General features: G+C 42.8%; 1 protein-coding gene across 1 annotated transcript in view; it reads right to left on the bottom strand.

The window, feature by feature from the left end:
• LOC138293207 (di-N-acetylchitobiase-like) overlaps positions 1-27,148 on the bottom strand; it is a 110,014-nt gene that overhangs the window by 43,681 nt on the left and 39,185 nt on the right. The window contains exons 3-4 of the mRNA XM_069232295.1: positions 21,295-21,503; positions 7,067-7,238 (exon numbers count right to left, since the gene is read on the bottom strand). Coding sequence (XP_069088396.1) covers positions 7,067-7,238; positions 21,295-21,503 — 381 coding nt within the window. The remainder of the gene's footprint in view (positions 1-7,066; positions 7,239-21,294; positions 21,504-27,148) is intronic.

Below are 27,148 nucleotides of genomic sequence, written 5' to 3'. Positions count from 1 at the left end.
CAAGTATCGAAGCACTTTTGATTTGACTGCAGGGTATTGGCAGATCAAATTGTCAGAAGATGCAAAACCTAAAACTGCATTTTCAACCATTGGAGGATATTACCAGTTCACTGTGATGCCTTTTGGTTTGAAAAATGCACCTGCCACTTTTCAGAGGTTGGTGAACACAGTCCTGCAAGGGCTGGAGGCTTTCAGTGCAGCATATCTGGACGATATAGCTGTCTTTAGCTCCAGCTGGGATGATCACCTGGTCCACCTATGGAAAGTTTTGGAGGTCCTGCAAAAGGCAGGCCTCACTATCAAGGCTTCAAAGTGCCAGATAGGGCAGGGGAAGGTGGTTTATCTGGGACACCTTGTTGGTGGGGAACAGATTGCACCACTTCAGGGGAAAATCCAAACAATTATTGATTGGGTTCCCCCTACAACTCAGACTCAGGTGAGAGCCTTCCTAGGCCTCACTGGGTATTACAGGAGGTTCATTAAGAACTATGGCTCCATTGCAGCCCCTCTTAATGACCTCACATCCAAAAAAATGCCTAAAAAGGTATTATGGACAGCAAACTGTCAGAAAGCTTTTGAGGAGCTGAAGCAGGCCATGTGCTCTGCACCTGTCCTGAAAAGCCCTTGTTACTCTAAAAAATTCTATGTCCAAACTGATGCATCTGAATTAGGAGTAGGGGCAGTCCTATCACAACTTAATTCTGAGGGCCAGGATCAACCTGTTGCTTTTATTAGTAGGAGGTTGACCCCTAGAGAAAAGCGTTGGTCTGCCATAGAGAGGGAGGCCTTTGCTGTGGTCTGGGCTCTGAAGAAGTTGAGGCCATACCTGTTTGGCACTCACTTCATTGTTCAGACAGACCACAAACCTCTACTTTGGCTAAAACAAATGAAAGGTGAAAATCCTAAATTGTTGAGGTGGTCCATATCCCTACAGGGAATGGACTATACAGTGGAACATAGACCTGGGAGTAGCCACTCCAATGCAGATGGACTCTCCAGATATTTCCACTTAGACAATGAAGACTCATCAGGTCATGGCTAGTCTTATTGTCCTTCGTTTGGGGGGGGGGGGGTTGTGTAGGAAAGTACCATCTTGCCTGGCATGTTACCCCCATTTTTCACTGTATATATGTTGTTTTAGTTGTATGTGTCACTGGGACCCTGTTCACCAGGGCCCCAGTGCTCATAAGTGTGCCTGAATGTGTTACCTGTGTAGTGACTAACTGTCTCACTGAGGCTCTGCTAATCAGAACCTCAGTGGTTATGCTCTCTCATTTCTTTCAAATTGTCACTGACAGGCTAGTGACCAATTTTACCAATTTACATTGGCTTACTGGAACACCCGTATAATTCCCTAGTATATGGTACTGAGGTACCCAGGGTATTGGGGTTCCAGGAGATCCCTATGGGCTGCAGCATTTCTTTTGCCACCCATAGGGAGCTCTGACAATTCTTACACAGGCCTGCCACTGCAGCCTGAGTGAAATAACGTCCACGTTATTTCACAGCCATTTTACACTGCACTTAAGTAACTTATAAGTCACCTATATGTCTAACCTTTACCTGGTAAAGGTTAGGTGCAAAGTTACTGGTTTCTCCCCCCCTGGGGTCAAGCCAGGCTTGTCCCAGGATGGCAGAACAAAGGACTTCCTCTGAGAGAGGGTGTTACACCCTCTCCCTTTGGAAAATGGTGTGAAGGCAGGGGAGGAGTAGCCTCCCCCAGCCTCTGGAAATGCTTTCTTGGGCACAGATGTGCCCAATTCTGCATAAGCCAGTCTACACCGGTTCAGGGACCCCTTAGCCCTGCTCTGGCGCGAAACTGGACAAAGGAAAGGGGAGTGACCACTCCCCTGACCTGCACCTCCCCTGGGAGGTGTCCAGAGCTCCTCCAGTGTGCTCCAGACCTCTGCCTCTGCCATCTTGGAAACAGAGGTGCTGCTGGCACACTGGACTGCTCTGAGTGGCCAGTGCCACCAGGTGACGTCAGAGACTCTTGATAGGCTCCTTCAGGTGTTGCTAGCCTATCCTCTCTCCTAGGTAGCCAAACCCTCTTTTCTGGCTATTTAGGGTCTCTGTCTCTGGGGAAACTTTAGATAACGAATGCAAGAGCTCATCAGAGTTCCTCTGCATCTCTCTCTTCACCTTCTGCCAAGGAATCGACTGCTGACCGCGCTGGAAGCCTGCAAAACTGCAACATAGTAGCAAAGACAACTACTGCAACTCTGTAATGCTGATCCTGCCGCCTTCTCGACTGTTTTCCTGGTGGTGCATGCTGTGGGGGTAGTCTGCCTCCTCTCTGCACTAGAAGCTCCGAAGAAATCTCCCGTGGGTCGACGGAATCTTTCCCCTGCAACCGCAGGCACCAAAAAGCTGCATTACCGGTCCCTTGGGTCTCCTCTCAGCACGACGAGCGAGGTCCCTCGAATCCAGCAACTCTGTCCAAGTGACTCCCACAGTCCAGTGACTCTTCAGTCCAAGTTTGGTGGAGATAAGTCCTTGCCTCACCTCGCTAGACTGCATTGCTGGGAACCGCGACTTTTGCAGCTACTCCGGCCCCTGTGCACTTCCGGCGGAAATCTTTTGTGCGCAGCCAAGCCTGGGTCCACGGCACTCTAACCTGCATTGCACGACTTTCTAAGTTGGTCTTCGGCGACGTGGGACTCCTTTGTGTAACTTCGGGTGAGCACCATTTCACGCATCCTTGTAGTGCCTGTGGCACTTCTCCGGGTGCTACCTGCTGCTGAGAGGGCTCCTTGTCTTGCTCGACGTCCCCTCTACCTCCTGGTCCAATTTGCGACTTCCTGGTCCCTCCTGGGCCACAGCAGTGTCCAAAAACGCTAACCGCACGATTTGCAGCTAGCAAGGCTTGTTGGCGTTCTTTCGGCGGGAAAACACTTCTGCACGACTCTCCACGGCGAGAGGGATCCGTCCACCAAAGGGGAAGTCTCTAGCCCTTTTTGTTCCTGCAGAAACCTCAGCTTCTTCTGTCCAGTAGAAGCTTCTTTGCATCCACAGCTGGCATTTCCTGGGCATATGCCCATCTCCGACTTGCTTGTGACTTTTGGACTTGGTCCCCTTGTTCCACAGGTACCCTAGATTGGAAATCCATTGTTGTTGCATTGTTGGTTTGTGTTTTTCCTGCATTATTCCTCTATCACGACTTCTTTGTCTTTTGGGGAACTTTAGTGCACTTTGCACTCACTTTTCAGGGTCTTGGGGAGGGCTAATTTTCTAGCTCTCACTATTTTCTAATAGTCCCAGCGACCCTCTACAAGGTCACATAGGTTTGGGGTCCATTCGTGGTTCGCATTCCACTTTTGGAGTATATGGTTTGTGTTGCCCCTATCCCTATGTGTCCCCATTGCATCCTATTGTAACTATACATTGTTTGCACTGTTTTCTAAGACTATACTGCATATTTTTGCTATTGTGTACATATATCTTGTGTATATTTCCTATCCTCTCACTGAGAGTACACTCTAAGATACTTTGGCATATTGCCATAAAAATAAAGTACCTTTATTTTTAGTATAACTGTGTATTGTGTTTTCTTATGATATTGTGCAAGTGACACTTGTGGTACTGTAGTAGCTTCACACGTCTCCTAGTTCAGCCTAAGCTGCTCTGCTAAGCTACCATTATCTATCAGCCTAAGCTGCTAGACACCCTATACACTAATAAGGGATAACTGGGCCTGGTGCAAGGTGCAAGTACCCCGTGGTACTCACTACAAGCCAGTCCAGCCTCCTACAGCCAGGGTTAAAAGCACTCGTAAATTTTGGTCACTCATTTCTGAAGGCTGTGGGTCACGTAAAACTCCCTCAGCCCTGCCGATAGCCGAGTCAGAATGGAGGGACTACATTCTCTCCCTGTATGCGGAAAATTAGGACATGGAATTAGATGAATTTGACCTTAAGAATGGATGTTGGTTGGAGCCAGATGCCTTTGGTGCCCCTTCAGTCCCTGAGATAGAGGGGTGTATAAAGGTCGATGAGGGCCTCGGGAGCAATGGGTCCAGAAAAGGTCCCAATAGCAGTAATCAAAAAAGAGCCCTTGCCTTGGGCAAAGATTCTTAACCTGGTATTTCATTCCTGTTATTCGAATGGCACAATCCCGGTGTCCTGGACGGGGAGTATCATAGTCCCTTTGTATAAAAAGGGTGATAAATCTTTAACCATGAACTATGGGCAAATAGCCCTGCTGGATGCTGTTGGTAAGATCTTCACTAAAAGCATACTCGTGCATTCAACATCCTGGGTTGAAGAAAATTCGATACTCCCTATTGAACAGGCAGGCTTTAGGAAGGACCATAATACCTTAGATAATATCCTTTTAATGCAAACTATAAATGAAAAGTATGTTCAGGTTAGAGGTGGGGTAGTATATGCTGCTTTTATTGACTTTTCTACAGCTTGTGACAGGGTGGACCGTAAGACAATATGGATAAAATTACCAAAATTGGGTGTTCCTACAAATCTACTATGTTTAATCATAGCCCTGCACTCTTCAACGTGGTGTAAAGTACTGCTAGATGGAGAGCAGGGTCTTTCCTCAGAATTCAAGACAAAAAATGGTTTAAAAACAGGGCTTCCTGTTGGCACCCCTTCTCTTTTCTATATACATTCACGATCTTCCGCCTGTATTAGGGAACACTCAAGGGTTTGCGCCCATAATTGGAGGCACTTCAGTTTCTTGCCTTCTTAATGCTGATGACATAGTGGTGCTTGATCTCACCCCGAAAGGTCTTAATAGGCGGCTGGCGGACTTATATGATTTCTCGAAGCAGCAACACCTAAAAATAAATGCGTTTAAATCTCAAGTGGTATGTTTCTTGTGGAATAAATACCATAAAAAAATTAAGTCTACATGGTCAGTGGGTCAGCAGAGCTTGGAGCGGGTGAAATCCTACTGTTTTTTGGGAAACATTCTATCCTGTTCCGTTAGTGATCGAGACCACATATGTAATAATATCAACAAGGCTCCGTCTCGGTCTCACGGGATATTAGCCTTCTATAAAGCTGTGGGTTGGCGGCATTTTTCTTATTTACTATCTGTTTATCAAGCAAAAATCCCGTCCAACCTCCTGTATGCCATAGAAGGAATAGAAATTTCAAAATGGGATTTTTGAATAAGATAGCAGGCTGGATTTTAAGAAGCTTGGTCTCCTGTAATAATTCGGTTTCTGTGTCAGCCTTAAGGATAGAGCCTTCTGTCTAGCCCAGAGTGCAGAGTCGTTCTTAAGATTTCTAGCATATAAAGAAATATTTCGTTCATTAAGAGATAAATCTCAGTTTTATAGAAATATTAACCTCCCTATTTAATTGCTTCAGTTAGATGTTCATTTGTTTTTATCTCAACACCCCCGTCATTTAAAAAGAGCCTAAAAGAAGCTATAAGAGGCAAAACTTCTCATTGGACATGGAGTTGTGTCATAAAAAGTGGAGGCTTAGGACATTAACTAACTCAGAGATTTTTAATTACCTGCAACCTTATTTACTATGGAATTTACCACATGGAGTAAGACGTTTTCTCATTTTGTTGAGATTTAATAGACTACCTCTTAAAGATGTAACTGCTAAGTGGGATGGATCCTCGAATATTTGCGATCTTTCCCAGCTAGGGATACAAAATTTTATGCATGTGGTATTTGTTTGTCCGACCTTGGTTGAGTTATGGAAAAAAACGGTTGAAACCGTTGTGTGTGAATTTTAATATATGTTCTCCAAATGAGGTATTGAAATTTATCTATAATACTCCGAACTAAATATTTTGTTTTAGGATGTTTACATTTTTTAAGTCTCTTTTAAATATTTATTGATCTTATCACTCTTTTGGTGGTTACAACTAGGTTGTCACAATCTTACTGTACTGTTATTTTATACTCTGGAACGTGTTGCAGGGCCTATCTGTTTTGGTGTATGCACTAAACCTTCTTTTGTTAGGTATTCTAATTCTCCTTTTATTGTTGGGTATTATTCCATAATGTCATGCACTGATTTTTACATGTTATTGGTTAGAGGGGGAAGAAAACTAAATTTACCAAACAATAGGTTTTTCAGCGATTGTCGTCTTTTTATGTAAATATTGTATAGTATCTTAATTCACCAGGTATGGGTTGAAACCTGATTATTTTGTACTGTAAAGATAACTTTGTTTTACATTCTTCCCTGCTTTATGTATAGTATTTAAGATAGTTAGTATATATTTGCGATGGATTTTTTTATTTTTACTTTTTGATAAGATGATGAGTGTACAAGTGGAGTTCCAAATCGTGAAATAAAATAAATTGAATTAACAAATGTTACACTTTTTCCTGCTTGCGCATGTAACACTGGGGCACATTATTTTGTTTCTACATGGTGAACTTACCATTAACCTACTGGTAAATCCTGATGTCCATAATTTAATTGAATTCTTGATTGTAATCCCAAACTGCATCTATAAATTTGGGTTCAGGCTCCCTATATTCTCACCTTTTGGGACTTTCCTGTTCTTATTTTTCATTTCTTTTCTTCTCTCTCTCTCTGGGCACTGTGTCTATGACAATACAAAATGTTGCTCCTTTTGGCCTTAAATTTGGTCTAATAAATGCCGTTTCTTAAATGATGTTTATATTGTCAGCCTTGAGAAAGCCCCAAGCCTTCACACCAGTCCTCTCTGGAAGTCTCTTAGAAACATCAGAGGGATAAAGACTTTTTTTCAAATTTTTGACTTTGTGAATACACTGGAATACCAATACGAAGGGTCATTCGGTTACTCAGCTCTGCCCTTGACCTGTCGCCTTACGGAACAAGTTATAATGGTCAGGGGCACCCCTGTTCCTTGGACATCTGAGCCCTATGGACTTTACACACTGACCTAGGACGGCCAATTTCAGGGAATCCTACCCTTTTGTGCAAGTACATGAAGAGTTTCAGCTTGTAAAACTGCTTAAATTGTGAAATTATTTCTCTCTTTTCGCTCTCTGGATCAAATTCTGGTCATGAAAAATGAGGCCTGGCCTCCAAAAAGGAGTATAACGTATCAGAAATGCTAATAAAGACAGGATTTGCTACCTGATGCTTACCAATTAGTGTTTGATTGTAAGGAGCATTGGCTCCTGCTATACAGTCTGTCCAAATCTGAGACTGCTCATCATAAGACATGACAAACAAGAAATCGCTGACCTCTGCTATACCACTGTAGTTGTAACATCTTAGGTCAATGCACTTCGGGGACCAGGCCACATCAAAAGTAACCTAGGAAAACAGAAGAAAGATTATTCTGTTTAAGGAAAAAACTAAAAATTATAATTGCCAAATGAGAAACATTTACACGGATATTTATGCTCTTGAAACAACATTTATGTACAGTATATAACAGTTTTAGAGAGTGCGTACAACACCCGCAGGTATCAAAGCACTGTACAATAAAACAAGAGGCAGTTACAGCAAAGCGAAACCAGGGATGAACAGAACTGTTGGGGGGCCGTGCTACCAATCTGAGCTAGGAATCCATTCACAAGTTACACAGAAAAAAGGAGTTTCATTACGTAAACAGCTGGGGAGCGCCCGTAAGGAAGGGGGATTAGTTAAGCAAATATTTCTATATAGAAGGGATTGTGCGAGGCTCTGTGGAAAGTGAGCTGCATATTCTAGGTACACATCCAGACATGTAGCAAGAGTGGTCTTCCTGCTTCTTGAACCTTGGAGCTTCCTGAAGAAGTTACTAAACTAAGTAGTGGTAGTGATATAATATCCCCCACACATACTCACCCCTAATAATGTGAGTTTTCGAGCCCGGTATCCAGACGTGCTGTAGTGCAAGGTTTTGGGATTAATACAGACTACCTTAAAAATGCACTGGGCTTTGCTCAAGAGCCAGTTGAGACAGATAAAAACGGGGGATTTGATGGAAGTGCCTTACTCCAGAAACTAATCTTGCTACTGCCCGAGTTTAGCATTTCAAGCTTTTGGGGATTCTGGTTAGAAGCACATTACCATAGTCATGTCTTCGAATGTCTAGAGCTTGAACCACATTTTTAGATTTGATTGGAGAATGAAGGGTTTAATATATATATATATATATATATATATATATATATATATATATATATATATATATATATATATATATATTTAAAACCTTTATTTTTGTCATTGTTTGTAGAGTAACAAACACAGCGTACAAATCAGGGCACCAAATGCCAGCATCCGCGTCATATCTTAGTAAAGCGTCAATTAGGGTATCTTTAAAGTATGAATCATCATATATACCAAGTAGGTAGCCATATAATAAGCGAATTCAGTTCAGAACTTCACTTGGTTATAGCATGTTTAGCTCACAATAATAACCTGAACATCAGTCTGTCCCCGCTTTCTCCGGGGCAGAGTCCTCCTCCAGGTTACCCGGGTCATTAAATGAGTCCAACATTGCCCTCCATACAGTTAAAATCTCTGCAGCCCCGTCTGTGCGGGTAAATCGCATATGTTGTTCTTTTGCCACCCCCCATTCTAGTACATCGTTAATCCACAAGGTCTGGCTAAGATACCTGGTCACCATCCAACCAATGGCCTCATTGTTTTGCCAGGAGTAAGGCTTCTGTATGCAATCTTGCGCCCCCTGGGTCTCGCCACCATACCTAACAAGCACAGGCACAGGGATTATGATTCCCTTTGTGTTTGCAATGCGAGAGACAGCCTCTTTCCAAGGATTATATATACCTGTAGAATTGTCACGCCAAATGCAGAAATGTGGTGTCATCTTCCCCACAGTGAGCACACTGGGCTGATCTAGCTGGATCTATCCTATGTATCAGAGACGGTGTTATCTAGGTGTGTGTAAATAGGGAAAATATAACAGTTTAAATCTGTGATTGCAGAATATCGTTTTTACCAGGTTGCATGTGTGTTCCCAGTCTGAGCCCTCAATGGGTACCCTCCAATCAAGTTCCCATGCTGCCCTAGCCTTATATGGGCTGTTAGTCCTATTACTCCGAAAGGCTTTGTAGAATAACAAGATGAGGTGGGGACCGCCACCCCAGTTAAGCAGTGCTCCCACAGTCGAGGAAGCCGGGGGCATGAGGAGGCAGCCAGGTAGGTGGACCAGATCTCCTTTATGATATTTTCCAGTTTGCTATACTGGAGAAAGTGGCCCTGTCCCACTGCGAAGGTATCTTGCACCTCCAGAAATGTGACAAAGATCCGTCCGGGATACAAACCTCCCGCCACTAGACATCCACCATCCCTCCATTTCGCCATGGACATATGGGTTCAAGGTCCCACAGAGGCAATTCTCTATTAAAGGGGGCCCTTCTCAATCTTTTTCAACTTTCTCCCATATCTGTGCAGTATGTGTTACCAGGTAATTTAAGACCCCCTCTCATCAGTAGCCGTAGGAGTGTATCATCCTATCATGCCCCGTAGAAGCCTATTTTGATAGTTATCTGCCTCAATCAGCCATCAAGCAGCATGCTGCTGGTGTGCCGCAAAATATTAAAGCTGTACATCCAGGATGCCTAGGACCCCTTCCTCCATATCCCTCTTCAGTGTGGAGAGGGGTACCCTCCTCCTCTTCCCTGCCCACACCAGTGATGCAAGTAGACTATTCAGTTGCTGGAAGAAACTGCTCTGGTAGCGGAAACAGCACATTCTGACCAAGGTACAGACAGTGCGGTAGAAGTACCATTGTTGCAATAGCTGCCCTTCCCAAAATTGACAGTGGCAAGGTATTTCAGAAGTGTACCGATATGGTCAAGCCCTCCACTACCCGCTCCAGATTAACCCGATGGTGGTCTGCAGCCATCTTCGTAACCATGAAGCCCAAGTACCGGAAACTTTCACATTCCCATTTGAAGTCCAAATCAGGTAGTTGTTCCCATGGCAACAAAGTCAGTCTCCCCAATGGAAAAAAAGAGGGATTTTCTAAAGTTAACACACCGCCTCTCTTGGGTAGTGGAGGTCTGCATACAAGGTGACACATTTGTTGACTCCCCCACCTGAATGCCCCAGGGTCCTAGCTCTCACTGCAGACAAGTCACCATTGGCTCAAGTGCTAGGGCAAAAAGGAGTGGCGAGAGGGGGCAGCCCTGCCTGATGCCGAGTTCCACACACAATGCTTCTGAGATCTCCCCTCTCACCTGGACTCTGGCTATCGGGTTAGTATATAATAGGATTAGTATATAATAGGCTTACCTATGCCCAAAATGCGAGACCAAACCTCATGCATTGTAGCACTGTCATAAGACAGTTTCATTTAAGTGTCAAATGCCTTTTAAAGGTCAATCGACACTAGCACCGGATCTTGGTCTGCTACTGCAGTTTTATGTAAAACATGTGTCAATCTCTTCAAATTAAGGGCTGTACAGCGCGAGGGCATTAACCCATAATGGTCTTCATGGACCAAATTCCGGACCACCTCCTGTAAGCGTTTTGCTAACAATTTACATAGAATATTCATATCAGAGTATATCATAGTGATTGGGTGGTAGGAAGAAGGATCCTCAGGGTCTTCCCCTGGTGTTAACATGAGGCAGATAATGCCCTCTAGCATGGTACGAGTCAGTGTTCCCAGCCTCCAAGAAGACCTCCAATAGCCTCTTTCTGAAACATCGGGATACATTTGGTAGAATTCGGCAGGGAAACCATCCCCTTCAGGGGCTTTTGTACTGCTCAACGCACTAAGAGGAGCTCCTCCAATGTGAGGTTCTTGTCCAAGTCTTGTGTCACAGTTAGGGGAAGTCTGAGTAGGATCACCCTGTCAAGGAAATCCTCTGTCTCATGCAGGGGATACTCCTTGGGAGCACCATATACATGACTGAAGTGCTCCGCCAGGGCTGTCAGTATATCATGACGAGTTGCATTCACCTGTCCTCCCGGAGTACACGTTCTTAATATAGGAGGGATCTCCTGCTCACGCTTCAATATCCAGGCCAGGAGGCAGCCCGATTTATCCCCCTCTCTGTGCACGAGCTGTGGATAGTAGGGAAGAGTGTACTTATTTAAAGTACTTAATAGGCCATGTAATTTATACTGAATGTCCATAATCTCCTCCTGCTTGGATGCCGAGCTCACCTCCCCCTTGAAGACAGTTGCCAATCATGACTACCTGTTAATGTCAGCTGACATCGTACCCCACAAAAGTCCCGATACACACACCTCTGAGGACAACCACAAGAGCGTCCCATTAAGTAGATCAGGACCCTGTGGAGCCCCAGTTGCTGTCTATATAAGTATGTAGCACTCCCCTCAGTGTCTCCCTACAGGCCTCAGCAGTGAGAAGGTCCGGTGGCATACCCATGATTTGGTGGTCAGTGTAGGGTCCCTCCATTGCAGGCGAACCAAGACCAATGCGTGATCTGAGAGGTATCGCCTAGATAGATTATTGTGTGCATCATCCTGGGGTTGACTCCTGTAGCAAGGACGCGATCGAGGCAGCTATATGTGCCATGTGTCAGGGAATAACAGGCGTACTCAAGTGAGTGTGGGTGCCGAGTGCTCAAACAGTCAATGAATCCTAGGTTAGTCATGACTTGAGTGAGGTACGCAGTCATGTTAGGTTTTGTACCTTGACGTGGTGGGTATCGATCCTTATAACCATCCAGGACACAACTGAAGTCACCTGCTCACACTATGGGGAGCCTATTCTGTCTTCCAGCAATTTGGCATAAAAACGCTCATCATCTACATTAGGCCCATATGTGCTGAGGTGCGTGATATCATTGCCATCTAGCCTCCCTTGTAGAAGTATATATCATCCCTACACATCTGCCTAGCTGTATATATATGTTGGAATGGCACTCCTGGCGCGATCCAATTTGCCACCCCTCTCGCGTATGATGAATATGTGGCACAGAACAATTGACCCCTCTTTTTTTCCACAAATGTTTGAGACTCTGTGCTCATCAATGCGTCTCTGGTAGGCTGGCTATCTGAAGTTAGAAGTGTAGCCTATATCTCAGGGCAATCCCTTAGACCCCTTACGTTCCAAATAAGTATGTGCATAATGTTGGCCATAAGTGCATATGATCTCCATCTGTGTCTGGTCTATCTGGCTCCAAAAGCAGGAAGTATCTGGATGTCAGTCCATCAGGGACTGCATTAATTCTCACGCCCGTACACATGTCACTGTGACAAATCTGGTTCCTACAACCAGTAGGAGGAAATGCTAACCAAAACAACAACATTACACCTTCCTCACGGAAAACCACCCCGCAATGAATTTGAGTTCACCCATAGAAGATATGCTGTCAGGATTTACAGCCCACTCCCCTCCCCAAGAAAACCAGGCCTACCACTGAATGCGGAAAGAGAGGCCCTAATTCCTATTCAACATAGATAGTATGCACTGTATCAGTGTGCTGCATTTAGAAACAATAACTGTTTGTAGCACCCCCAATCCACCGCCACACACACACACACACACACACACTATATATAGATGTCAATGCTGGTTTGACCTCGAGGAAGTATTTTCGATCATTTAGAACTTTCTACCTATAATCCAAAGAAAGTGTGATTCTCATGCCGACCGTTAGCCGATTCTCTAGAGGCACAGAGGATATAGTCTCGGTCTCTGAATAAAACCCCCAGCAATGATGGCACGTGTTGTAGCCACGAAAGGCAGATGTGTTTCTTTAGGGGGTCTTCTCCTCTTGAAGTTCACCAATAGTACCCTGTGCAACTTGTACTTTGTCCGAGACCTTTCATAGGTGCACAAGAGATTCACCTCCAGAGAGACTGCTTCTTTTTCCCCTCCAGCGTAACGTGGCAGCCATGGATGGTTGTTAGGAGGTCTGCCCTAGTGGGTTCTTCCTGAACAAGCTCCTGGGACATATCACCACAAGCACCTACTTGTCTTGTCTGCCTTGGAGGAAGGGGCATTGGTGTGGCATAATGCTCTATGGTATTGCCCTGTTTAGGGCCATGCAGCTTCCCTTTACCCATGGGGCCGTTCTGGGAGATATTCCCGGGGTGTAGATCAGCGTCCCATGTCTTGGACCCCTGGGAGGTCCAGAATCTGGGGTCTGCCCCACTCCAGCTGGGGACCCAGTGCCAGAATCAGCAGAGCGTGCCGCTGGCAGCTTACAATCATGGGGGTATCCCCCGTTAAGAGGCCTGTTGCCCCCTGGTAAGCCCATATAGCAGGGAGAGACACAGGGGGCCCTCAGCAGGTGCCCTCCTGGATCCAGGCACGGTTATCAGGGGGACGACCATGATCTCTTCTAACGACCGGTCTACAGCAGCATCAAAGGGGGAGGCCTTCAAATACATCAGCAGATGTTCCCTAGATTATGCTCATGGTCTAGGGAGGCGTCAGAGCAAGCAGCATCGAGTCTGCTCAGGGGCACCTTCAGGATCGGAACGCCCCCATCTTGCCCTGGAATGTGTCAGACTCCTGCTCCCTGTGTGTTCTGTTGCAGCGGACCCCATGCACGGACCTCTCGACGTTTCTTCACTCTAGAATTAGAGCACCAAATCTCTGTGGTGCTCCTGTCGCGTTTCTCTCTTCTCAGACTGCCACATCGCTGGCCCCCTCAGAGTCCGGATCCCTCCGCTGGTCTCAGAAGTGCAGCAGGTCCCCGTCATCAGGGCTCCTGGTTGCTCTGTTGCCATGGTAGCCACGGCATGCAGGATCCATACAACATGCCCTGCAGCAGCTCCAGGGATTAAGCACGCTACTCACGGCTGCGGCGCTCTCTACCAAGTCTGCAGCAGGCAGCTCTCTGCAGTAGGCCACGCTTGGTGACAGGCAGCAGTAGGTCACAGGGGATTCAGGGAAGGGGGTATGATTCTGTCACTGATGGCAGGATGATACAGGATAACAGAGAGCATCCAGGAGCCACTCATGGATGCGTCCTGTCTGCCATCTTACATCGTCCCGTCCCCCCAGGGTTTAATATGTTTGAAGAGTTTAAATTTATGTGGAGATCTTCTTGTGGTAGCACTGATGTACGCTATCAGGTTTAGATTTTTATCTAGGGTGATTCTGAGAGACTTGGAGCAATTGATGATTTGGGGTCTACAGTTTACAACTTTTAGCAAATCAAGCCAGTCTTGAAGCACCAGTGTGCTATGAGGGAGAAAGAGGAGGAGGAATTTAGCTGGTCAGCCTATAGTGGTTTAGCAACATCCAAGTTTGCATGTCCTTTAGTATCTGAATCAGAAGAAGTATATCTACTAGCAAGTAAACTTTTAGGTAGAGCAGAAGATCAGCTGAGTAGAGATGGTATACAATTTTCAAATAATCTAAGTCTGGGATTCTGCGTAAAGGTTAAATAGAGCAGAAATATGTATCCTGGTGGAACTCCTTGGATGGCCAGTGCTGATCCTGTTCAGTTTGATGTGTTAGACCGGCTGCTTGTGCATGAGGAACACCAGTTTAGGACATATGCATGCATTTCCTTCCTCTTCTTCAGAGTGTTAATTTAGAGATCATGGTTAACTGTATCAAATGCTGCTGACCTCGAGAATGAGTAGATGGAATCCCCACTGTGAAATGTGAACAGCATCAAAAATCAATAAAAGAGCAATTTTGGGGGTACACGGAGGCATGATTGGAAGTCATTTAGCAAGTTGGTTTCCTCAACAGATTGTTTGAGTTAATTCTTAGCCTTCCAAACCTTTTGCTACAAAATGGAGGTTAGTCACAGGACATACATTGTACTGGTCATCCAGGTCACCCTCTGCATTGCTAATTTTTTTTCCCAGCAGTTCGGCACTTCACCTAGGGTATGCCAGTACTGATCACTTGCATCCAGTAGGGGGCGATGTGATGAGTGACCTCTGCGAGGAAGGTGGAGGTGATCGGGTCCGCAATGTCGGTGGCAGGTTTCAAGCTGCTGACTGTCTTTCAGTTTTGCTCACTTATCGGAATTCTTTACAGGATGCACTGTTCGTTGGGAAGGAGGAAGAAAAAGGCATACTGCTGAGGTGCCGGTAGAGAGAGTCTGATATTTATTATCTTTTCAACAAAGATGTTTGAAGTGTCCTTACATCTGTTCTTTGAAGCGTTAGTAACAATTATCTGTGTTTAGGCATATTGTTGTTTAATGAAGTTGAAGCGTTTTCAGGGGTGTTTCACACCTCGTCTAAGTGAGACCTAAAGGAGGATGTCTTCGTCTCAAAGATGATGTTCTTATAGCTTCTTCTTTCATTTTTAAGTGGAATCAGATGCAATATTGAGGAGTTCTGTCTCCACCTCTCTACAGAGCTAAACCATCTCTGGTCTTCATTCACGTCCCTGCTTTACCATATGGATGAGATTTAGTTTTGTCTCTCGAGTTTCAAAACAGCCTTTTCATCCTTTGCGCTAGTCAATGTTTTGATGTTATGAGACATCAAGTAAGTCACTGATTGAATCTCGTTAGTGGGTTGAAGGTTCAGAGATTACTTTTGAGCATGTTCATTTATTTCAATTAGTCTTGTGTGTTTCAACCACTGTTTTGCCTGAAGACTTGCCCTTTTGTAAGCCTTCAAGGTAAAAAAGGATGATGTGGTGACATATATTACCCAACACAAATTTAGTTGTAACAGTTTAAACATGTTGCAACGTGTCAGTTAAACTAAAGTATTTTGTACTGTGTATAGCGTATTTTCCCAGCACTCTGTACTCATGAGTTTATTAGTTTGTGGAGCATAAGAAAAACACATTTATAATCCAGGATTTAAGAACAAATGGCTGTTTTAAACACTATTAGAATTAAAATACTTTCCCATGCCATTTTCCACATGAGTTGGCAGATAAAGAGCATCTTTCTTACTATGCCACATTACATACACACCAGCCCATTAAAGGCTATTATATTACTATGTGTCATTAGGTTCTATCAGAGGGCCCTGCAAGACTAGGAAGCTGAGTAGAGTACAGCCAATAGGGGGCATCAAACTACTTCTACAAGCAGCATAAACTATCTCCATGTTTGGACTGAAAATTGTATGTAACATTATGAAGCGCTGCAGGAGTTCTTGAACAAACTCTTTTTACTGTTTCACTGCAAAGCTAGCGATAGTCCCCCTTTAAAGCACTGCCTACATTATCTCCCTCCTTTGAAACACGATGGCCTGAATTTAAATGAAAGGAAGCAAATGTGATTTTGATCTCAGCTGGGCAGACTCAAAGGGCCAGCTGCAGGGATCTCATCTCTGCAAAGTGGGTGCAAATCATACTTAGGTTGAAGCCTACGAGACAGCGCAGCACAGCTGTCTAGTTGCAAAAAGGCTAATTGGGGGCATTCTGTAAGCTTTCCTGCGAATGCATTCCACCCTGTACTTTCCATTGGCTTTGTGATTTCTAAGTCACATTTTCTGGCTTTGTATTTGCTGAGTTTATTTGTTTTAGGCTGTCCAACATGTCTTCATCACTTCCTATATTCCTGCACGAGTGCTCACTTTCTCTAAACAGGCCTTTAAAATTCTTTCTGATCTTGTCATATTTGATGTGCGTTTAAAGACAGAGGTCAAATGTCAGGTGAAGTCTTCAAGGGAGCTTGGTGTTTGCTTTTAAAACAGCCCTAATTCTGGGCTGAATCATCCTGCCATATGAGAGATTGCCTCTTAATGTAGGTGGATCAAATATCTTAGCATTCCAGTAATCGGACCCAACAAATATGTTTAAAAAGAATGTTGTGGCTTCACACGCACCCCAGGGTGAAATGATTCAACTTCAGCCATCCTGCGCCCGCCAAAATATTGTCTAATATGGGCGGGCCCTCGCCAGCAGACTGAGGAAAGGGAACTGGAAAGAAGATACATTGTTAGAAAACCAGCTGATAAGGGCGTGCAACTGTTATCCTTCCCTTTGAAATGTATGATAAGGAATACAAATGACTGCTTTCAGATGCAAGCAGCTACGAGGTCTTGGAGGAGAACCCCACCCGCCTCTTCCATTCCGTTAAGATCATGGTTGAAGAAGCCCTGAACATAGGGTGGATTACAACGCAAGAGGCAACATTTTCAACACCAAGATAACCCAGGATGGCACTTTTTTTTTACATTTTGCCTAAACTACATAACAACAGATATCACCCGTCAGGGAAACCCATTGTATCCAGAATCAATTCCATCCTGGAACCATTATCCCAATGTTGTGACTGGTTTCTTATGTCTCTGGTGAAAAATATACCTTCATTTTTTAAGGATACCAAGACGTTCTCGGTCTTGATACCTTGAGTTTTGATTCCAATTTGAATCTATTGATGATAATGGATATTGAGGCTATGAATACCTCTATACTATAACAACAAGCTTTCCCAGTCATGGAGAATATTCTCAAGGACACTGCAATTGACACTATGACACCAATAGAGTAAGTGACGGACTGTGCAAGGATAGCCCTAACTGAAAATGTATTTAAGTATGACAACATGATTTACCATCAAATAAAAAGCACTTCAATAGGAAGCACATTTGCTCCGAGCCTGGCCTGCCTGTATGTTTACCAAATTGAATGTTAGCACATTGACGCAACACCAATCTACATTAAATTGTGATGCTGGTATATCGATGATGTCCTTATAGTCTGGAGAGATGACATGACATCAGCTACAGAGTTTTCCAAACGGATCAACACGAGTGATCCCTATTTACAGTTCACTCATACTACTGACAGATGTAGTATCACCTTCCTATATCTCAACATCAATGTCAGAGACAACAAAATAACTACAAAGGTATACGAAGAACCGAAGACAAAAATAGTCTCCTATGTTTAATAGCCATCATCCCAGATCTATGACAGAGAATTTACCTTTTGGTCGGTTTCTAGGCATTAGACAGAACTGCTCCGACATCACTACCTATAATGAGCAAGCGGACAGATTAGCTGATGAACTGAGGGCACGTAAGTACCCATCTAGGGTAACTGAGCATGCCAATAAATGTGCTCACAATAACAAAGAGGCCTTTTTAGAAACATGTCCTAAAGAACAGGATGAGAGACTGACATGCATAACTACCTTCACACATGTATCCAATAAAGTAAAAAGAAAATTTTCAAAACATTGGGGCATTCTGAAAAAAAGAGGGAATTACTGGCCCCTTCTGCTATTTGCTTTCAAGTGGTGTACAAGTCTGAGGGATACGTTGGTAGGCACCCAACCACATGTGATAATATCACAACTAAGGCTTCTGGCACTTTTTGGGGTTTACCCCCCAATTGTGGGACACTTCCCATGTTGCAACTGTTCAGAGTATACCTTTACTAAACATTTTTAAGAAATTGACATTGGCACGGACCACCTTTGGATCATAAAACAACATACCAATTGCAATACTGAGGAGGTGTATATGCTCACATGTCCATGTAGCAAAAGATACATTGGAATGACAGCCAGAATAATTGGATTACGGATTAGTGAACACTCAAGAACAATCCGGTGTAGGAAGAATGCCACCTGTATATCCAAACTCTATCTAGATTGAAAGCATTCTGACAAGGACCTTACTTAGGTCCTACGGGAGGCCATTGTTCCCCACTCTGGCAGTAACACAGGACAAGTGCTGATGGAGAAAGAGCAACATTGGGTCAACCGTTTGAAAACCCATGTTCACGGTATGAAGGATGAAATCCCCTATCTGCAAATGAGGTCATAGGTAGATTAAGGATTGCATTAATCCACACCACTGGGACCAATAGCTCTTGCACGTGAGACCTATTTACTTTTCCAATGTTTGTTCTTTGCGGTCCTCTCGCTGCGGACCTCGACAAACAACTCAGGCTTGTCTTTTGCCCGAGTTTCAAGATGCTTAAATGGGCAAGCACTTCACCTTGGTACAGTGCTACTGTAAGAGAAGCGTAGCCTGGTAAACAGGAGGCATCTTGGTATGTACATAGTGAGTAACTTTTAATTAAAAATGAGCATTAGGAAGTATATTTAAGCCTATGGTCAAATGCTTCTTCCAAACAATGTACTACAATTAAAGTACATCTGACTCGAAAGTAATTCCTCTCCAAGTTGCTTATTCTAAAAGTGTGATAACGTACGACATACCGATATCGTTAAGTCAGTGAGTGACTTTAATTATTCAGAAAACACACACACATCCCTCCCCAAAGCAGACCACTGGCTACCTACCTCAGGCTCCCTCCCTCAGGCTCAAGATTTCCTTAGTGCATCCCCCACCCCTGCAGTATTTAACTGATTTCAAGGATACAAACTCTCCAAAAGGTTTTCTGAATTTGATCTGGCCTTTACATTCCCCATTCTTTGAACCGTATTCACTCTTGCACCATCTTAGAACCTTACCAGTGTTCAGTCTTGGGTTCAGCGCTCTATGCATAGGTGAGGCAAGGATACCAGGTTTACAACTGTTCAATCCCCTGGCATATTGTTTGAGAGAGATTAATCATGGCATGGTTCAATGACGCTGGCCTCTCTCCTCTCAATTGGTCAGGATGGGCTATGATGGAGTGTGATTAAAATCTAATAATTACCATGAGAAGCTTGCAATACAATGCTTAGTGAAATCGCATAGAAAATGTAAACGTTAACCCATGTGTATGAACTGTGCCCACGGGGAATGGCCACCAATGTATACGATGATTAATGAAACTGACTAATATTGAAATATTAATGTACTAATGTATGATTTTGTATTAGTATTAAAAGTTATAGTTTAAGGTTTTGCTAATTAAACACTAGGCCTTAGTTAGCATGAGTCGGGGCCAAGCTGCCAGGTTTCATATTAAATGTGTTTTTCTAATGCGCAATGTGCTGACTTGCTGAAGGACATGAAGCCGTACTTTTCCAGAAGTTAGAGATGTGTGTGTAACCGTAGTAAATCTTCTCATGAGAACCCGACTTGCTCTTGTGGAGTGCAACAGTGTAATTCGCAACAGGTACAAGGTCATTTAGACTAGGGAAGACAATGGGACTACTGACTTGAGTAACAAATGTTACTTATTCCTCACCTGACATTCTACCCGTTGAAGGTGTCAAACCCAGCGACCAATAAACTACGTGAGAACTGTTATGAGATGACAAGTAAACCATTGGATGGAGATGATGGTGCACCAAAACTTGCCCAATTGGAAATTAGGGGACTGTACAACAACAAGATCGATATAAAAATTCTTGGACACGAGGAGAAATCAGACATTGCGTGCCTTTTGCTACTGCCCAGCCACTTTGTTACTCTGCCCAAAGACTTTGCTGTTTGAACTTTGCAAACCATCCTCACTTACTTTGCCTTGCCCGATTCATACTTTTCCTCCTTATGAGGGAGGTATTCTCTTTTGCCCGGTTTTACCGAACTTTGCTGTGTTTCCTGGCTGATGGCGAATCAACTGATGTCCTGAGGATGAAGACTGACTCTGTATGCTGACCCATTACGGAGGGTAACTATATGATGATGAAATTGTATTGTCTGTTTGCCTTTTCTTTCTAGGTACCAACTGCTTCTTTCGATAGAGACCATAGATAGATGTTTTCTAAATTGATGTTGCTAAATTGTTTTGTATGAAGCCCAACATGCTAATGCTGATTCGAGGTTAGTTAAGGGGGTCACTAAACGGACGCAAATAGACAAATGATTGAATCTATGCTTTGTTGAATAATGGGCTAATGATAATCTGCTAAAGTTAATCCATGTTGACGTCGTGCTATGTTCTAATGTTCATGATCTTTGCTTTGATAAAATCTTTTTCGAGTTGCCATATTATGGCGTTGTTGGTTTTGAGACTAATAAACTTGCTAGTAGAATTGTAATCCATAGGGAATAAATATCATAAATCGTATCAAATTGTGTGGTTTATTCATGACTGAAAGGTAATGGTGTGCTTCAATTTTATTGATGTTACTGATTACTTTGATTGATTTGCTATTGTGAATATTGATGAGGTCACAGACTTGATTGACAAGTTGATTAGTTGTCTCATCCTAAGGTGTCTTCAATCAGGGTCAAAAGATTCATCGGCCTAAAACGAGCCCCAGAGTGAATAAATTTAGATTGGTACGCGTTATCAGCTACACTTCCAAACTGGGGCTCTTACATTTTGTACCCTGATAAATCAATTACACCTTACAGTATTTTAGCACTTGTAAGTATCAATACAATATTAGTAAGTTTTCCCTTTTTAGAAACATGACTAAGAAGTTGTGAGATCTGCATTTACTATCTGGTATCCAGAGAACTCTGGAAAGATCTGCACAACACACTTGTAATTTATATGGTGCATATGACTCTGGGAACTGTTTCCAGTGAGCTAACCACGATATAATGTGCATGTGGAAAACCTAACATGGATTGAACAAGTACTTCCAGAAACTCTATAGGCTACAACTAGATGTCTGTTATTCATGCAGATGTTCCAGCTCACCTGCGATCCAACAATTTCCCTGTGAAAGGCTTCTGCTGTTTCTTGAACCAGAGCGGTTAGTGCATAGTACTCCAGAGATGAAGTATTCACTGCTTGTTCAATGTCGATATTTATTCCATCCATGTACTGCTTCTTAGCCAGATCCAGCTTTTGGGATATCCATGAAGCTCTTTTTTTAGGGTCAATCACCTCAGTCAGTGGGACATCGCCTAAAGAGAAAGCCAACTGCAGTCGAGTATTTATTTCAAAACACAAGCAATCATACAAAAAATGTGCTTTAAATGTCAGAATATGCAAGAAAAACGCACATCAGGACAAACATACCCGAAAACGAAAATAATTAAATACTATAACAGTGAGCAATATAGAACAAATAATTTACGCTTACCACATCAACTTTATTAATTGGTGCTCTGTCTAAAGGAGGACTCCTAATAATGCACACATTTGATTGTTAACATAGGTGTACCCCACTACAATCTTTGCATGTATTGTTTCCTGTTCCACAGAACCCTACGGTTTGAATATAAAACTTGGAGCAAGGGTATTCTTTTTTACCAGACTTTAAATTAATAAAATCTGCAATCTTTATTTTTGGGATGTGACACAGGAATTCTCTGATCATGCCTGTTACTTTTGCTCAAGCAGATGGACCTCACACTGACTCATTGGTCCATTTGCTTAATGAAAGACATTCTCCTATTAAGGCTGGGTGCAGTAACTGACAAAATGCAGTAGCATGGGTGCATTGTTTTAGTCTTACAAATTCAGGCTTTTTTCCAGCCCTCTGACTGGCAATGGTGCAGTAAGTAGAGTAATATTTGCTTGGGTTGGGTCACAGAGAGACTACCTTGAACATTTAAGGTTGTATTACGATTCAGTATGAAAATCTTCAATTTTGTGCATGCACTGGCCACCCATGCACTAAGAAGGCAACACTGTCCATGCGTGCCTGCGCCACAACATATGAGGCCAAATTTGGGTAAATGTTGGTGTTGGCTAGTGTGAGTCGCAAATTCTTTGGCGATAAGCCCCTTGTTTATTTATGGTACTTTTACAGATTTTAAACCAAATATACCAAAGAATTGACTGCACTCAACTCAGAGAATCAGCACAAACCAATGATTTACATAAACTCTGACTGAAGAGAGCAATAACTATATACATACACAAAGAAAATCACGTTATGCATGCGTGGGCAGGTGCAAATGGATCCCTTTTGACCTCAGGAAGAGCTTAATAACACCAGATGAATGTAGCATAGAAGATCGAGCAGTTTTCCCAACTGTCATTTTAACTATCGAAGAGCTTGAAATAGCACCAATTCTCTCCAACAAAACATTGAACCCAGAAACAAAAAAGTAAATTCCATCTCTATTAGATTAGAAATACCCCTACCTTTGGGATTCCTTTGTTAGATGATGTTTATTTATGCTTAACTATGTGGTGCTCCTTCCAGGAAATGTGTACATCAATTCGACCTACTTATCTATAGAGGTGCACCCTTGGTAGTCTGCCACCACCACTGAGGGGAAAACAGACAAACATCTCTCTCCATTAAATGCTGACTGTGAGAAAGTGGATTATTAGTTGGGGGTGGATGGTAGTCTGCCACAAGTAATAACACCATACTTCTTAGGTCCAGTAAAGGTTTCAGTAATTTAAACAGGAGGCCAATACCCTGGTGTAAATGGCACCGAGCAGGCAGGCTTTACTTAGCAAAAAGTGTAAAGCATATAGGAGTACCAAAACAGATAAAAAAATAAATAAAAAAAAAGGAAGACAGAATGAAATACAAAATGTACTACAGTTCATTAAAATAGAGAATAATATATTGAACAAAATGGCACCAAAAGGACAACAATCCAATAACGGGGAGCTGGAAATATGAATTGGTAATTTTAAAATAAAAATAGTGCCAAAAAGCATTCAGCATAGACAGCGTCATCTGGTTGCACCTAGGTGCGATTTAAGGTGATGGAGCGAGGATTGGATACAAAAAACGAGTTTGTCCAGCAGGAGGTTTTAGCTTCTGACTTAGTCGCTGAAATGGAAGTAATAAATAAATAAATAAATAAATAAGCCTTTGGAGAGGGTCTGGGGAAGTCTAAGTTTTGGCGGGACAGCTCATTTCGGGAGAAATTCAAAACTCGAGCCTTTGCCCAATGAAGATTTCTCTATCTGGGCTTAGGGCCACATGTACAAAGGTTTTTTCCAGTTGCAAACAGTGCGATTCCCAGAATCAGGCCATTTGTGACTGGAAAAATGATTTTTTGAGAGGTACAAAACCCAATTATGAATCGGTAACGTGTTACCCTATTGCAAATTGGGTTTCGCAATTCGGTATTAGGAAGGGGTGTGCTCAGGGCGTCCCTTCCTAACAGTGGCTCGCAGTGGCATGTAGGAATGTTTTGTGACCGAAACGTAGTGGCAAAACATTCGCAGGTTAGCATCAATTTCAAATTGGTGGTAACCCATTGGCAAATGGGAAGGGATTCCTGAAGGACCCCTTCCCCTTTTTGAATGTGGGTGCTAATATTTTTTAGGAGCAGGCAGTGGTGCTACAGACCACTCTACTCTTAAGAAATGCTATAAAAAAAATAAAAACACACCTTTTCATTTGTACTTTTGAAATGCAGCCTGTTTTTCTTTTAGGAAAACAGGCTGCATTTAAAAAAAAATGTTTTAATTAAATGTGAACAGAGACATGGTTGTCTACTGTCCCGAGAAGGCCATCATCCCTGCATTTTTAGCAATTCCCAAAGGGTCACAAATTGCAACCTACCTCATGAATTCAAGAACATTCTTTTATCTACCTCTGCGCCACACCAGTAAGGAGACTCATCAATAATTCTTTAACTACAGGAATCATTCAAGAAGACCGAAGACAGGCATACATAAACCCATTATTAAAGAAAACAAACCTGGTCCCCCATGATTAACAACTACAGACCAATTACAAATGGACCTTTCCTGGGCAAACTGGTAGCAAAAGCAGCATGCACCCAGATGTCACAACTCATTGAAGGTAACGTCATACTTTGTCTACCAAACTGGATACCACCTGGGAAGAAGCTCAGAATCAGCCCTCATCGCCAACTGGGATGACCTTAAAAACACAGTAGACCGTGATGGTGCTGCTGCACTACTCCTCTTGGACCTCTCAACTGTCTTTGACACAGTTGACCATGATACCCTAAAACAAGGACTTTAAGAAGCCGGCATAGAGGGGACTGCTCTCGACTGGATCACATCCTACCTCCAAAACAGAACAAAATAAATGTCATCTATACTCTCCCTTTCTCATCCAAACTGTACTTCACAAAAGCAGGGTACCATAAAGGCTCAATCATCTCACCCATGCTTTTCAACATCTACATGAAGTCATTACAGGCAGTGATCAGTGAATTTCAGCTCACATGCTAGACCTATGCAGATGATACACAAATACTCCTTAAACTTTAAAGGCCCAAAGACATTGGCAACTCAGAAATCTTCAGCTGCCTCAGAGTTGCTGATCACTGGATGACATGGAGCCATCTCAATGTGAATGCTTCCAAAACAGAAATATTCACAATTGGCAACTGGAAAAATTATTAACTACTCTGCGGACATGATGATCTGGGACCACCTCCTAAGGTATTTAATGAAGTTAAAAACCTTGGAATTATCACAGACTAAGTTAATAATCAATACTGAAGATTACAGATTAGCAAGATCAAGCTTAATCACCGTTAAAACTCTGCAACACATCTTCCCCCCCACCTGGGCTATGCACACAAGGTACAGGCTATTATCTCTCTTGTACTGTCTAACTCTGAATACGCCAATGACCTCTTACCAAGGATCATCTTTATCAACTATGAAAAGAACTTGCTGCCAGATTCTCCTGCATGTGAAGCCACAAGCCCACATTTCCCCTGCCTTGAGGGCCCTATATTGGTTATGAGTTGAAGGAAGAGCCACCTTCAAACAGCTTTGCATCACCCACAAAGCAATACATGAAACAGAACCACTTTTCATCAGGAATAAGATCACCAAATACATTCAAAGGGACCTCTGCTCAAGATTGTCACTTCACCTCAAAATCCTACCATGCAAGAAAAAGACAATAGGTAGTACATCTTTCTTTGTTCAAGCAGCCAAACTATGCAATTCATTACCACCAAATATAAGATCCATGGATAACTATCTTAGCTTCAGAAGAGTTAGCTCTTTCCTTCATAACCGTCATGCTCAAACACTAATGTACAGCGTATCCCTGTGTATGTAAACCTGTATGATTTGATTTTATGTATATATCTAGAGATGTGACTTTCTTTGTGTAAATATGTGTAACAACAATGGTTTTAAAGTAAATAAATATTCTTAGGTCTGCTTAACAAATGGGTATATATATTATATATACATTTATTTTATTCTATGCTTAACAAGTTTGTAGGTCAGTGCACATTTTTATACACATTGTTTGATTAGATGCTTATCTGTCTCTATTTTATCACAATATGTAAATATTTTAACTATGTTATCTACAAGCGCTTTACTATTAAAATATTGAGGTAAAGATAAAATAAAAAAAACAAATACAAAAATTGAGTCATAAGAAATACACAAATTACCTTCAAGTACTGCAACACTTGAAAGTCTGCGCTAATGCAACTCCAAATCTCAATATATTATTTTCCTTAAATATACACTATTTCTATGTAGTCATGTATCTATACATTTAGGGCCAGATGTACCAAAGGATTTTACCCATTCTGTGTCTATGGGAAAAAGCTTTCGTACATATGGCCCCTAATACTTTACTCCTGCTGTAGAAGAGAAAAAAAACCTCTCTCCCTCTCTCCAATGCACTACTCTCTCAAACCATCCTTTATCCCCATTTACTGACTCATCCCAAACCTCATTCTACTACTATGATCTCACAAACAACCCTTTCTAAATTCTTCCCTTGGCTCATGTCAAACCTCATTTCACTACTATGATCTCCCTAATCCATTTCTACACACTCTTCCCTCTTCCATCTCTCCTTTTACTCATCCCAAACCTCATCTTACTACTATGCTCTCCCAATTAACACTTTCTAGAATATTCTCTCTTCTATCCTTCCATTAGTCTATTTAATCCAACTAACAGGCTTGCCTGCTCACCGTTCAAATGAATTTACATTTCCATATACTAATACACCACTAATCTTTTTGGGTTCCTGAATAGCGTGCTACTCACCGAAAAGCGATTTGACGCCCCATCAGGGGTGGTATGCGCCATATAAATACAATTACAATGCAATAGAATACAAAGAATATTAATGAGGTAGGTCAGTTGTGATGCACTGAGAACCGCCAATAGTGTAAGGCCCACTGTTGTACATAGCTGTTTACGATTTCCTAATAGGAAATGGCAAACATTTGCTATTAGGAAATTGCATAACCAAAGCTTTGTACATGTGGCCCTTTGTCACTTTTGTCAATTTTATAAAGCTCAGATTCCTCCAGAGGGGAAAGGCTGCACACCGTAGGCAAAGACACCTTCATGAGGCACAATGTCTTCTCTGTGACGTCCCACTGAACCAGATGTGCTGCTGCACAAAAGCTCTGACTGGGAGCAACCCGAATCTTTGGCCCAGTGGCAACCCACCTTTGTTGGAGTGACTTGGTAGGTTTATCCTCTGGAGGCTGTTGGAGCTAAAATGTTTCTAACTCTAAGGTTTTCCTGGTTATTAGGAGGAGTACACTTAGAAATGGGTGAAGGTCCCAGGACCTCGGGAACAGCTTTTAGAAGTTAATGACTTCTCCAGGAGAGGACACCAGCATAGTCCAGGGCAGGCCTAGATGGATCTGGTCAGCTGGGC

Source organism: Pleurodeles waltl, chromosome 4_2 (assembly GCF_031143425.1).
Source record: "Pleurodeles waltl isolate 20211129_DDA chromosome 4_2, aPleWal1.hap1.20221129, whole genome shotgun sequence".
Taxonomy (NCBI): domain Eukaryota; kingdom Metazoa; phylum Chordata; class Amphibia; order Caudata; family Salamandridae; genus Pleurodeles; species Pleurodeles waltl.
The sequence above is the reverse complement of the archived record's forward strand: the minus strand, read 5'-3'. Positions and strand labels throughout refer to the sequence as shown.